We start from the raw sequence: 15,206 nt of genomic DNA, 5'->3' as shown, positions 1-15,206 counted from the left end.
TCAAGTATATACACAGTCTCACAATAACACCCAGAAGGGACCCCCCTCTGTGCCATTATGGCCTGTGATCCATAGTTAAAACATTCTCCTCCTACCACTGGTTACTGATTTTAATTTAAACGAATGCTTAACTACTCTGAATATCCTCGTTTCCAAATTTATTGATAAAACATCTCCTACTGAAGGGGCATTTTCATTTAGTTGAACTTGTTTCGCTACACTCTAACCTCCAAGTGGCTGCTGGAAGTAGTTAATGCAGAACCACTGCCGGAAATATAGCACAGTGAATGATCTGCAATTACACAGACACTTCATTAATCAATAATCTCCAGTCTGTCTCAGTCTCCTCAAACTGTGTGAAGCTCAAGACTTAAACACAGTGATACTGGATCTGCAATTCAATTAAAAGCACGGAAGGATGTACAGGTTTGAGGATTTGTCTTTTCTTCCTCTCTTCAAATTGAGAGTTATACCACAGCAGCTACATAAACACGGTAACAGTTTCAACGTATGTTCAATAAGCAGTTATACAGCTATGCTGCCTATTGCAGAGAGACTAGACCATCGCAGTATCTGTACAGTTGAAGAGGTACACAGAATCACAGAATGTTCGGGGTTGGAAGGCACCTCTGGGGATCATCTAGTCCAACCTTCCTGCCAAAGCACGGTCACCTACAGCAGGCTGCACAGCACTGCGTCCAGGCGGGTCTTGAATATCTCCAGAGAAGGAGAATCCACAACCTCCCTGGGCAGCCTGTTCCAGTGCTCCGTCACCCTCAGAGGAAAGAAGTTCTTCCTCATGTTCAGACGGAACTTCCTGTGCTTCAGTTTGTGCCCATTGCCCCTTGTCCTGTCACTGGGCACCACTGAAAAGAGCTTGGCCCCATCCTCGAGATATTTGTACGCATTTATTAGATCCCCTCTCAGCCTTCTCTTCTTCAGGCTGAACAAGCCCAGCTCCCTCAGCCTCTCCTCGTAGGGGAGATGCTCCAGTCCCTTGATCATCCTCGTAGCCCTCCGCTGGACTCTCTCCAGTAGTTCCTCATCTTTCTTGAACTGGAGAGCCCAGAACTGGACACAGGACTCCAGATGGGGCCTCACTAGGGCAGAGTAGAGGGGAAGGAGAACCTCCCTCGACCTGCTGGCCACACTCCTCTTGATGCATCCCAGGATCACATTAGCTTTCTTGGCAGCCAGGGCATACTGCTGGCTCATGGTCAACCTGTCGTCCACCAGGACACCCAGGTCCCTCTCCACAGAGCTGCTCTCCAGCAGGTCCACCCCAAGCCTGTACTGATGCATGGGGTTGTTCTTTCCCAGGTGCAGGACCTTGCACTTGCCCATATTGAACTTCATCAGGTTCCTCTCTGCCCAACTCTCCAGCCTGTCCAGGTCTCGCTGAATGGCAGCACAGCCTGCCAGTGTATCTACCACTCCTCCCAGTTTTGTGTCATCAGCAAACCTGCTGAGGGTACACTCTAACCCTTCATCCAGGTCATTGATGAAGTTGAACAAGACTGGGCCCAGTACTGACCCCTGGGGGGCACCACTATTTACAGGCCTCCAACTAGACTTAGCGCCGCTGATGACAACCCTCTGAGCTCTGCCATTCAGCCAGTTCTCAATCCACCTCACTGACCACTCATCCAGTCCACACTTCCTCAGCTTCCCTAGGAGGATGTTACGGGAGACTGTGTCAAAAGCCTTGCTGAAGTCTAGGCAGACAACATCCACTGCTCTCCCCTCGTCTACCCAGCCAGTCACACCATCGTAGAAAGCTATCACATTGGTCAGGCATGATTTCCCCTTGGTTAATCCATGTTGACTATTCCTGATAACCTTCTTTTCCTCCACTTGCTTGATGATGATCTCCAGGATAAGCTGCTCCATCACCTTTCCCGGGATGGAGGTGAGGCTGACCGGCCCTGGGTCCTCCTTCTCGCCCTTTATACATTTATATACAGTTTATACATTTAGGCAGCTTCAGTTATAAAACACTCCTTTGAGCTTGGAGTTGGGAAAGGCAGATGCAAAACTGCTTTGACATATTCCATTTCAGTTGTTTATGTAATACAGTTGCCTTCCAGAAGATTAACTGAGACCAATTTTTTTCAGATCACCAAATTTTAATTTTGATCACTGTAAAAGTGACTTCTCATAACCTATGTATTATCTATCACACTCTTAGATTCTTCGGAACCTCTAATTTTATGTACTTCACACAAAGCTCTGATGTGATTAAGCAAAAGGATATCTAAATTAAGCACTAAGAAATGTAGCTCTGTTTTCAATTTTGTTCTAACTTCAATCTCAATAAAAACGTGCTAATAGACTTCACTTACACTTCCCTAAGCCAGATTTCAAAGCAGAATCTGAAAGAGCCCTTGATTTTAACTGGCGAGACTAGAAAAGATAAAGCCACTTGAATATTCAGGTATCCATTTTGACAGTCACCTTTGCATTTCTTTATGCAAAAGAACATTTGCTTCAACATGAGTCTATTAGTAGCAGAAACAAGCTCAGACTATCTGCCTATGACAAGTGATAACCAACTAACAAGCTACAAGTCAGATTTACAGTATGTGTAAGTAATAGCGCAAGCAATAAAAAACCCCATGAAGCCTCCTTACCACTTGTTGTGCAATGTTGACATTTGACTGTCCGAATGTTTTTGGCAGGAGCTGTTTTCCAAGTGTATTTACTGCAGAAGGATGAACAGCCAATAGAGAAACAACTCCTAAAACAAATACAAGCAGACAGCTTCCGGTCAGACACAATCTATTATTTTAGCAACTGCAGTTTCACATATACTACCAATGTGTATTAATAGAAACTAGCTCTGAACTGCACAGAGTCTATAATATATACATAACATTTACACATATGAACACAAAAAAAAAGAGTCAAGATTCATGATACGTTTTCTCAAACTTTCTCCTATGTAACTTTTCAGGTCAGTGATCTAGTATGAACATGTTTTGATTCCTTGTATTTGAATTTTTCTCTCGAAGCAGAATAATAGAGGTAATGGGCATCTGACAGACAGCATGATCCTCTCCTCTTCTACCCCTATCCTTTGTGGCTACTGAAATCTTTTCCCGCACCACCTGAAAAACTTGCTCAATGCCCCAGCATACGACATACTCTTCTGAGGCATGCCGGTCTACAGAGGATAAAATGTGGTTAGCACTGGCCTTTCCAAGAGAAAATTCCCAACCTTCCCCTAAATGCCCCCTCCCAGATGAAGGCAGGGAACAAAATAACAAAAGTCTTGAAGAATCTAACGTTTGAGCAAAACACACATCTCACAGTAGACCAACCCTGCAGCGAAAGCTGCTCTTTTCCTGTTCATAAGCCATTCACAATCACCACTGATAAGTAAAAGCAAGTCCTACACCACGTAAAACAAAAATTCAACTACAAAAATACCAAGCCACATATCTAGCAATTTGATGCTTCATGCCACATTAAAAAAAAAAAAAAAAAAAGAAACAAGAAGCAACAAAGACTGAATACAGAAGAGTAGTAATGGGACAAACAAGTCTTCAAATACTGGAGACATTTATTTTGCTGAAACATCTGTCATTTGGTCGTCATGTGAAAGTTTAGCAGTTCTTTCCCTCAGATCACTTTTAAAGGGGCCAATGAAGCCAGAAGGATTTGGCACAATTCCCATTCCTCTTCCTTTCGTTTTCCCATTACCAGATAGAGAAGCAATAGGCAAGAATTTTTACAACGGTTACCAGGAAAGGCCGTAACAAGTCCTTGATGCCTACTATCCCTCTTACGCACTCAGGTAGTCTACAGAAAGTTGGGAACAACTCCAATCTTGTTTAAGCCCTTGCTTTCCAACAGGCTTGAATTTCCTACCTGCTATTGCCATACCGTGTCAAACTGATAGGTCCACACAAGAACCTATTTTCAGTCCCCCAGACTCCAACAGGACGCAGTAGCCTGTCATTCTTCCATTATTAACCAATTTTTCAGTACTCTTTCAGAAAGTCAGCAGCTATCTAGTTCATAACATAAGTCTTTTATGCCTTTCTGATCCTTGAAGTACACCCATCACTACCACGGCCTGTTTCGCTTGTGTTCTTCCTCTCTGCAGAATGCAGTAAAGCGATATAAACTACCCTGGCTATCAGTGTTGTGTATCTTCTTCTCAGCTTCCTGGAGGTCAATGCGTCTTTTTTTAACCTCTGCCTCATTGCTTTAAAAACAACTAAGTAATCTGAAAACTGTATTTCCAGTATAAAGAGTTGTAACTGCTTTCCAAAGTAAAGATGCCTCATCTGTTTGATCAGTTTTCCTTACCTTTGATGGTTCTTTTTGCCCATACACTTTCGAGTTCTCCTACTTCTTGAAATTTATTTTTGCAGGGGACAGGGATGGATACATTATTCATTACAAAGGCATGCAAATTACAAGTGTTATTAATTGTACATGTTATGCAATTAAAAATGTTATTGTATAACCCCATAGCACATTTTCTATTTTACTCCCTCTTCTTTTCCACAAAATTCTCAAAATTCACCTTGCTTATTCCCACCAAATACCGATACCACATTTTCACAGTATAACCTACAATGACTTCAAGATCTCTCTTAGGTGCTAATAGCTCACTTGGGGTCCTTATTGCATCTAGTTTGGTTTTCACCAATTATTAACCCATGGGAGGACCGTCCAATTCTGTGACACCTTAGTTTCTTTAACAGGCTGATTAAGGACCTTGATAATCAAGGGGGGTTTGCTGTTATTTTTAAGAAATCCAAGGACATCACACTGATTAGATAACCCTTATCCACATGGTTGTTGACTCTTTCAAAGCATGACTGTGAAAAGGCCTAACTTCCCTTTGCCCCTCCCTCTAGAAAAGCCCTGTTAACTCCTGCCCATTATCACATTTGTCCTTATGCCTGATACTTCTCTGTTATGCTCTGATTTGCCTAACAGAAGCCTGACTCATCTGCAGTTATCTGAGCCCTTCAAAAACTGGTGCAGCATATGTCACTTTCTATCCTTCCAGTGCTTTATGAATTATATATATACTAAGGACAGAAGTACCATTGCTAGGTACTTTAAGAATTTACAGGTAGATATTCTATGGCCATGATGATTTCTAACTATTCACGTTAACAATTTTCCCTAAGACAACCTCTAGCAATACTGCAGCAGGACAACTTCATAAAGATCAGTATTGCCACGAGACTCTGCCTAATTGTCTTAATCATTTATCTGCTCTGTAGATGCATTCAGAGACTTCGTTCTTCTGCTATGTTTAAAAATACATTAATTCTTTACACTATCGTGTTGTTTCTTAAAAATTTTTAAGCAAAGACAAACACAAAAATCCTGCAGCTGTAACAGTGAGGTCAGGGGTCAAATGGTTAGGTTAGGAAGCAGACGTGCAGGGGTCCAGGTTGACAACAAATTGAATGTGATCCAGAAGTGCACCCCTGTGCTAAAGAAGACTTAACTGATCCTGGGCTGCATTTGGAAGAGTACAGAAAGAAGTACAAAAGCAGTGATTATTCCCTTTTACTCCAGCATTCTTTAAACTGTACCTGGATTAGCCTGTTCAGTTTTGGGGCCCACAGTGCAAGAGAGGCATTAACAAACAGGAGAGAGTCCAGCAGAAAGACACTAACATGGCTAGGGTACTGGAACAAGGTGCAAAGAAGAAGGTGAGGGAGTTTGGCACACTCACGCTGTGGAAGGCAACATTAAGGTGGGACAAGCAGTGTTTGTGGGAATGTAATCACTGCTTTCAACTACCAAATGGAAAGTTAGAGAGATGACAGAGGACACATCAAAAGGAAAAGAGGCAAGGGTCACAAGCTTCTGCACAGCAAATTCCAACCAGACACGAGGAAAAAAAAAATTCACAATGAGAAAGGTAAAGCACAGCAACAGGTTGCCTAGGAGGTTCCTCAGAGATATACAGAAAAACTCAACTACTGGAGGCTCTGTGCTTCGAAGCTGGCCCTGGTTTGATTGTAAGGTCAGATTAGATGGCCTCCAGCATCCTTATACTACTCATATAATTCTATGAATAGCTACCTTGCAACTAAAACATCTGCATGAAGGGCGGAGTATGCACTATGCTTAAGTTTTTAATCACATTAACATTTCCTGTGGTGCTGTGCCAGAGTTAATTCATGCAACTGCACCAACCTGGCTTTATACAAAAACTTATGTATGTCTATACGGCACAAACTGATTGGCAAGGAAGTGCAAATGTAACTGGAAGAATAGCAACACACACTTCAGTTTGAAGTGAAGTCAACCTACAGAACACATCATCCTCAATAGGAAAGAGCATAAATGTTCAACAACAGGAAAAAAATGGAGGGTTTTTTTTAAAAGTGTGTTTTCAATTTGTCTCTGCCCAAGTACATCCTCCTATTTTCTCATTTATCTGATGTGCAAACATTTTTCTCACATCCATCTGCATTTCCATCAAAGGTTCACAATGCTCTGTTTTTGTAGTGGTTTTGTGTGTGGTCTGTTTGTTTGTTAAGTATATAAGCAGAAACAACTTCACTAACTTAGCTTTGCAAGTAACTGACAGCTCAGTTTCTCAAAGGAATATTACTAATCACTTGTTAATTACTGTTACTCTCAGAGCAATCACTACAAACCAAATAAACCTTCACTTTGTGGCCAACATACAGTGTGCATAACAGCATGTAAAAATTAAACCGCAAGTTTGCAAACAGCTTCCCTGGCACCAGCTCCTCTTCCTTTTCAAAACAAACACATATTAATACCGCTAGTTCCTGACACACTTTTTTTCTTCTTCTAAAGACTTCAAAAACCATGGGAAAAGGCCACGTAAAGCACAGAAAAAAAAATTACAATTACATGGAAGGACATAACTGCTGCTTAAATTCTTGGTCTCCCAGACATAGCCAGTTTCAAAGACAACTCATAGTAACTTACAAGCAATCACTAAAACTAAATTAAAGTAGAACAGCAAGTTCCAAAACGCTTCCAAACAGAAGGTAATGATACAGGTGGGATCAAGGAGTCATGCTGTATAAAACTGGTACAGGAAAAGCAAGAGGACCCTTTAACCTGTTTTTTAATCGGTCTACAAACTGTTCCAGATAAGTGTTCTCTTCATACAGAGGATGCAGTAAATAGCTTGCTTTGGTTCCTGACTGCATTTAGGGGAGAACTTTTGAACTGGACCTTTGCTTGCATATAAAAATAAGCCCAAGAACTTTACCAAAAAGAAATAATCCCTTGCAGAATTTTAGCAGTAAAAAGGACTGATGACACAGCCAATTATGAGCATTTTAAATAACTTAAGTTGCCACAGAAAAAGACACAGTACATCTAAAATTTGAGAAAGGAGTGCCCTCTGCAGACAAAGCAGTAGACCTCTCTAAAACCTGACTGCTCCCGTTCATGAAATGGTAGTGACTTTGAATTTGGTGTTTCAGATCAGAGGACTCCTTGCCTCAGGAGCTGAAATCTCACTCGTTCTAGGTGCTGTATCATTTTCTGACGTAATCTGTCCGTTTCCTTTACTTGTGAAAGAGTGAGCAACAGGAATGATGCAACAACAGAAGTTAACAGAAAAACAAGTCAGTTTCCTTATAATGCAGTCCTTAACAAACTAAGTCGTGTCAGTCTGTCTTCTAGCATAAAAGCAATACTGTATATGGGAGAACTGGATTTGTCAAGAAGGTAATTTTGCAAGCACTTTTTGCATTATTACCAGCCCCAAAAAGACCATATAGAATGAGAAGAGTGGTTTCTCAGAGTGCAAAGTAATTCATGCCATCTGCAAAAGTCTCAACCAAGCTCTGTCCAGCAGATCACGTTGTACGTAAATACGCTACATACCAAGCAATAGAAATTTAACAAAACACCCAAGTTTGTTTTGTGATTTGTTTTTGGTTTTTTCCTTAAAAAAAAAAAGGTATGGGAGACATCATGGAAGCTCATCATGGAGACTGAAAGATAAGGAAGGCAGATCCTAGGAAAAACTTAAGTTCATTAGTCAGCATGAGAGTCTAGTACATAGAAACAACAGTAAAGATGTGCCTTCAAATAAGGAAATCCAAAAAGCTCCCCAGAGTGGAAGAATCTCTAGAAGGCTCCAAATCTTACAGGTGTGCAACCTCTGAAGCTGAGACAGAGAATGAATCCTGTTTCAGACAGCAGTGAAACAGAGCTCAGAATGTCATCTATATTTAAGATGGGAAATAATGCACAGAAAGTGAGAATTTCAGAGCTACAGAAAGCTGGTAAGGCAGTCAGGACACAAGCAAGTAAGTTGAGAGAAGTCCTCAACTTATCTACGCAACCATCACTGAACAAGAGGCAACAAAAGAAATGTCTAAAAGAAACATCCTGGAACAAGGTATCATAACAAGAAAAGTTTTCTGTATGAATTAATGGGGCAGGCTTCCACGTCTTTCTCTGCCTCAAAGCATCATGACAGCAGGAAACGGTGTACTAAAATCTCAAACCCATTAAACTGTCTCAATACAGTGCCTATGCAATACTTGACAACAACCTCATTCAACCACAACACTAGACACAGCTGAAATGGAAGTCAAATGCCAAGCAGGTCCCTCAAGGACTGTTTACAGTATTTTCTGTGCATTTTGCTTTATAAAATCTACCCCAAATCACTGAGCCTGAACTTTGCTTTCTTCCAAGTGCAAGAGGAGTCTTGAAGACACAGCTAGGATAAAAACATTAGTTTAAAGGTGCTATTTAAAGTGCCTTTTATCCTGTCCACATCGCCTTCATAGAAACTCATTCTTACCACAAAAGCATCAACTTGACTGCTTTAGATTACTAAATTACATATGCATAGAGATTCTCAGGTCTGAGAAAGAAGACAGAGGTAACAATGATATCCTAGGAGCTTATTCCTCAGATGTCACTCCCGTGAAGTTGCAGCTTTTAACATCTCTCTCGCAACCACCACAGATATTTCATGATTAGTTAGTTACATGCTAATTTTCGGAAAACACTGAACACTGTTTGAGGGTATCAACCTGCCATAAGCTTTCACAAAACACAGATGATAGTCTCTAGCTGTGCGCCAAGTAAAAATACCTCTGCTTATTGAGTAAGTCACACCATCCTGTTAAGACAACATGCTTATATAGCAACTCTGAACACTTTTACAAAGACATCGATCTTCCCTGGTGTGTAGTACTACTAAGTTCTTAAGCAACTTCTTACACCAACTCATACTTTCAGGTGATTCTTACCATCCTTAGACTAGTAATACTTTAGCTATTACAAAACAGTCTTTCCAAGTCTGTGTTGAAATAAACTGTGTGGTCTACCTATATTTAAAAGTCTTTTTAGACTTCTGAAAATATCATTCCTATTTGCAGCAACAGTTCTATTTTCCAAGTTTGACTTTAGATAATGTTAACTATTTGGATTTACCTCAGCTGCAATAACACACAGGCATTTTATAACCAAGGTTCAGGCATGTATCTGTTTATTAAAGCATGAATCACGGGCTCTGAAATAGATCTTTACTTCTGTTCCAGAGGAACAATTCCAGTCACTGCCAAAAGTCAAGAAGAGTTGGATCTTGCAGATAAAATTATCAGTAAAAGTACACTGCAAAAGTTTATTGTCATATAAACAAAAAAACCATGACAATTTTACAGTCAGGCAGTGTTGAAATGTAGGAGTCTAAATACTTACAAATCTACATACTTGACTTTAATTTTTTTCAATCACTGAATCTGAAATAAAAATAAAACCAGAATTCTTTATGCCCATAAAATGTGAAACCTATTTTGAAGTGTAAGAGGTGAAAGGAGCTAAAGACATCTTTCACAAGTATCTTCTGGTTACATACCAATAATGCCACCTACTGGCATGACAGAAGATCCAAATTTTCCTTCCAAGTAATTTAAGAGGTTTAATTTCAATACAACATTAAATACCATTGGTTATCTTTTCCCTTGCACTCATTTAAAGCTGATAAATTCTTTCACCCAAATGGCTTCACTAGCAAGGGGCAGGATTGAAATTGAACAGTGTTGTATTCAATACTTAAAAATAGTCTGAATGTAGCAAGGACCAGAATGTAGTCGTTTTCTTCAAAACGCAACCTTCCAGAACAGCAAAATTTCTAAGTCTCACACTCATTGCCAAATAACTTTTAGAGGATACAAACTTGTGAGGAAGTTTTACTGGTTCAGCACCTACTAAAAATTCTTTCCATCCTTCCAACCCGTATGTATTTTCTAACCGTCAAAATGAATTCTATTTACAATTATCACCTAAAGTCCATGCACAGGGTGAATTTTAGCAATTTCAGGTTGTCGTGGTTTAACCCCAGCTGGGAACTAGGCATCACGCAGCTGTTCATTCAGTCCTACCCGGGTGGGATGGAGGAGAGAATCAGATGAGTAAAAGTGAGAAAGCTCAAGGGTTGAGATAAAGACAGTTTCAGAAGTAAAGCAAACACGGCGCATACAAGCCAGCCAAAACGGAATTCACTCACTATTTCCCATCGTCAGGCCGGTGTTCAGCCATCTCCAGGAGAGCAGGGCTCCATCATATGTAATGGTTACTTGGGAAGACAAATGCCACCACTCTGAACTTCCCCCCCTTCCTCTTTCTTCCCCAACTTTATATACTGAGCATAACGTCATACGGTATGGGATATCCCTTTGGTCAGTTGTGGTCAGCTGTCCCCCGCTGTGTCCCCTCCCAGCTTCTTGTGGACCTCCAGCATCCTCACTGGTGAGGTGGGGTGAAGGGCCTTGACACTGTGTAAGCACTGCTCAGCAATAAATAAATTATCTCTGTATTATCAACACTGTTTTCAGCACAAATCTGAAACACAGCCTCATACTAGCTGCTATGAAGAAAGTTAACTCTATCCCAGCCAAAAACAGCACATAGGTTTAAGCAATTAGCCAGGTGGATACCCAAAACTAAGCCAGGAATTAACACAAATTTACTGACCAACTCTCGGAAGCCTGTTCCAGGGTTCGACCACTCTCTCAGTAAAGAACTGCTCACAAGTGTCGAGTCTAAACCTCCTCTGGTGCAGCTTTGAACCACTCCCATGTGTTCTATCACTGGATCCCACAGCAAAGCGATCAGCACCTCCCTGTCCCTTCTCTGAAAGCTGCAGAGAGCAACGAGGTGGCCCCTCAGCCTCTCTTTCACCAAACCAAACACAGAGTCCTTAGTTGCACCTCATAAGACATGCCTTCCAGCCCTTCCACCAGCTTTGTTGCTCTGCTCTGGATGCACTCAAGGACCTTCACATCCTTCTTAAATCGTGGGGCCCAGAGCTGCACACAGTGCTCCATGTGAGGCCGCCCCAGCGCTGAATACAGCGGGACAATCGCCCCTCCTGACCGGCCGGCTGTGCTGTGTTTGATGCGCCGCAGGGTGTGGTTTGTCCTCTGGGCTGCCAGGGCACGCTGCTGGCTTCTGTTGAGCCTGCTGCTGACCAGCACTCCCAGAATCCTTTTTATGATTACCAGAAAAAGGGATAGAGCTATGAATCACAATTTGGGTGCCCTTACAGCTTTTCTTCACCTGACCTATTATAAATCTTGCTTCCGATTATAAATTGAAGGTTTACTGGGATTAATTTAGGCACAATTTCTACAAAACCCATGCTGAACATAGGGTAAAAAGAAAAGGGAAGAGCCCTGAGTAATGGTGTTCTCAGCAACTGAGGCTTTAGGGGGACAAAGACAAATGGATATTTTGGAATGAGGCAAGGAAACTTGCAACTGCTTCCAATGGGATTCAGCATTCCTCCACAATCTCACACTTGAAGCTGACAGTAAATAAAACAGCTCAGGACAAGCAGTAGATATAAAACCAAGTGGCTTCATTAGAGTTCATCAGTAAGAGGACATCTGGATATACAGCTACCTTTTGCTGCACGTGTTAACTCACTAGCAAAGCTACATTTTAAAAGCACCTGGCACTGGTCAGGATTTCCTGAAACAAAAATTTCCCTTCTCATCTCTGCGCATTACATTACTGCTTCTCTCCAAAACAGGGTTATAGCAGAAAACCATCTTCCTGGTCACCAAGTATACCAAACCTTTTGCAGCCATACTTGTACCAAACCAAACAACTCTGGACCAAATCTGGGGATTTGTGCCACTTAAATCCTATAAGGCTACAAACTCCACAGACCTTGCACTTAACAGGAAAGCTGCACTAAGACGTAGATGTGATACCTCATGTCCTTCCAGAAGCTAGAGCTTTTCAACAGCACCACCGTGGAGCCAAACATACTGAAAACCCTCATTACCTAAGTTTCCTCATCCAAGGACTGGCAAATATTCAAACAGTAAACAAATACATCCCAAACACATGCATTTCCATCAAGAAGAAAAACTAACTAGATGGTACATTTTCTGAAACTTTTTTAAGATCTCAGAATCAATAAGGCCTTAGATCAAACAAGGGTTGATATAACTGATGTATCACTCCACTGATACTTTCCCAAGGTATAACTTCAAGAACTAGCCTTCCAGACTAAATTCTCAGTGGAGAAGGAACAGAAGCAGACAAGAGAAAACGTTCCTCTGATGAGCAGAGCTAACAGTGTCATCTTAATACAAGGGAAAACTTGCACCTTGCTTGGGCAGCTCAGTGGAACACTTTTTTTTTCAGGGCTAAACGGGGTGTTCTCCCAGGAAAGATGATGGAGCAGCTCATTCTAGAGGTCATCATCAAGCAAGTGGTGGAAAAGCAGGTTATCAGGAGATAACCTGCACCTGAGAAGGAACAACCCCATGCACCAGTACAGGCTTGGGGTGGACCTGCTGGAGAGCAGCTCTGTGGAGAGGGACCTGGGTGTCCTGGTGGACGACAGGTTGACCATGAGCCAGCAGTATGCCCTGGCTGCCAAGAAGGCCAACGGGATCCTGAGGTGCATGAAGAAGAGTGTGACCAGCAGGTCGAGGGAGGTTCTCCTTCCCCTCTACTCTGCCCTAGTGAGGCCCCATTTGGAGTACTGTGTCCAGTCCTGGGCTCCCTAGTTCAAGAAAGATGACGAGCTACTGGAGAGAGTCCAGCGGAGGGCTATAAGGATGATGAGGGGACTGGAGCATCTCTCCTACGAGGAGAGGCTGAGGGAGCTCGGCTTGTTCAGCCTGAAGAAGAGAAGGCTGAGAGGGGACCTGATAAATGCCTATAAATATCTGAAGGGTGGGTGTCAGGAGGATGGGGCCAAACTCTTTTCAGTGGTGCCCAGTGACAGGACAAGGGGCAATGGGCACAAACTGAAGCATAGGAAGTTCCAGCTGAACATGAGGAAGAACTTCTTCACTCTGAGGGTGACGGAGCACTGCAACAGGCTGCCCAGAGGGGTTGTGGATTCTCCTTCTCTGGAGATACTCAAGACCCGCCTGGACAAGGTCCTGTGCAGCCTGCTGTAGGTGACCCTGCTTTGGCAGGGGGGTTGGACTAGATGATCCGCAGAGGTCCCCCTTCCAACCCCGAACATTCTGTGATTCTGTGTTAACACTCCAGTAATGGAAACACAGAGGGGTATCAGAAAACACGTGAATTTACACCCACTGTCTTCTGGGGGTTGCACAAGCACTGGTGGAAGCACAAGCTTCCAGATAATTTTTACCACATATAGACCGATACATCTTATTCCACACTGAAGATGTTTTTGAAGACACTTTCAAAGCATTTTCCAGGATGATTATTTTATGTCCGTGACCAATTGACTCAAAATTACATGTATTATAAACTTTCCTTTTTGTTTTAAACTATTTTCTCCTCTTAAAACAAATACACTCAGTCTCCTAATCTGGAGTTGATAGTTGAGACCAGTCTCTCCAAAACCAATCAGACTGAAGCATGTCCCCAGTAGCTAAGTAAAAAGGCTATCTAGGTTGGTAAACTGTTTCTGACAGTGGATATTAGTGGACAATCAGGGAATTAATGTAGAGACAGGACTTGCAAACAAAGATAATTCCCTAACATACCCTCCCTCTCCCAGATTCTACAGTTTCAGGAATTTTTGAGCAAGAGGTTGTTCAGCATAACTGTTCCTTGTAACTGCTGAGCAAGATAAGTGATGTCCCCTTTCCACCACTCATCTAAGAAACAACAGCTACATACCCTATCAAAACTCAGTCTAAAAATAACCTATTCCCAGTTCCCCGATTTCTACCAGTGTAGATTAAAAATTTTCAGAAGTCCATTCACAGGCTATTCTGAAAGTGTTGCAGCAAAGCTATTCAGGCTGTACGAACTGTTGCATAATAACCCATTTTGGCTAGAAAAGTCAACCTTTGCTTATCTTCCATAGTTGATTCATATACCTACCCCTTAGTCCTGTACTCACCTTATAGACCTTTGATGTTACAGAAACAGTTCAAGACAAGTATTCTGCTCTCTTTCTCCCAAACCATGTTTTTGCAAGCATGTCCTTACAACCCAAAAGACAAGTGATTTTTTTGTCCTCTGCCACCTCCATAAAACCTTTCTGCCTCTGACAGCTGACCTCCTCCTCCTTTCACATCTGGGTGGCAACACACAGAAACCGAACTAAGTCATAAGTTTCTTGTTGAGGTTGCATTCTTAATTTGCTGAGTCTTCCAAAGTTCGACTTTTCCAAAAAGATGCTGGAATGCACCCTCTGATATTACTAATCCAATGACCTAAAGTGCTGTGAGAGCATAAGGAGAATGAACTTCAAAAAGTAGCCAGGCTCTTGCATTTTCCCTGAAGAGCCTGCCCTGTTACTGTTGTTGGGGGCAGCAGACTGGGCTAAGCAAACCGCTCATCTGGCACAGCAGGGAGACTCGATCTCGTATCAGTAATACAATGTATTCTTAAACTCTCCTTGTGATTGACTTGCAATTTGCAGAAAAGACTCCGTCCTTTTAAAAAACACAAATCCCGGGGGGGGGGGGGGGGGGGGGGGGGAAGAGATTAGGAAAAAAGCCAACCACAAAAGAAAATACTCCCACTTCTAATGATGACCACCAAAGAACAGAAAGATTCTTTCCTGACCTACTTCAATTCATCCTAAGAAGTACACCAGCCACACTTCTGCTACCCTGTGGAAAGCTTTTTTATCTATTGCCGAGTGCTGAATCCTCTTCATTGTGAAATTCAGAGAAATTTCGCACAAACTTGGCAAGACAGTAGAGGACTGGACTTTTTGATATAATGGCACGTAAACAGATACTTTCAGACAGCAGGTAGTA

At 42.1% G+C, this 15,206-nt stretch overlaps 1 protein-coding gene across 3 annotated transcripts in view; it reads right to left on the bottom strand.

Annotated features, from left to right (window-relative positions):
* TFDP1 (transcription factor Dp-1) overlaps positions 1–15,206 on the bottom strand; it is a 48,945-nt gene that overhangs the window by 16,792 nt on the left and 16,947 nt on the right. For all 3 annotated transcript variants that reach the window (XM_075425478.1, XM_075425459.1, XM_075425469.1), the window contains exon 4: positions 2,631–2,737. In XM_075425478.1, coding sequence (XP_075281593.1) covers positions 2,631–2,737 — 107 coding nt within the window. The remainder of the gene's footprint in view (positions 1–2,630; positions 2,738–15,206) is intronic.

This window comes from Opisthocomus hoazin, chromosome 1 (genome assembly GCF_030867145.1).
Source record: "Opisthocomus hoazin isolate bOpiHoa1 chromosome 1, bOpiHoa1.hap1, whole genome shotgun sequence".
In the NCBI taxonomy this organism is placed as follows: Eukaryota; Metazoa; Chordata; class Aves; order Opisthocomiformes; family Opisthocomidae; genus Opisthocomus; species Opisthocomus hoazin.
This window is presented reverse-complemented; position numbering and strand designations above follow the sequence as displayed.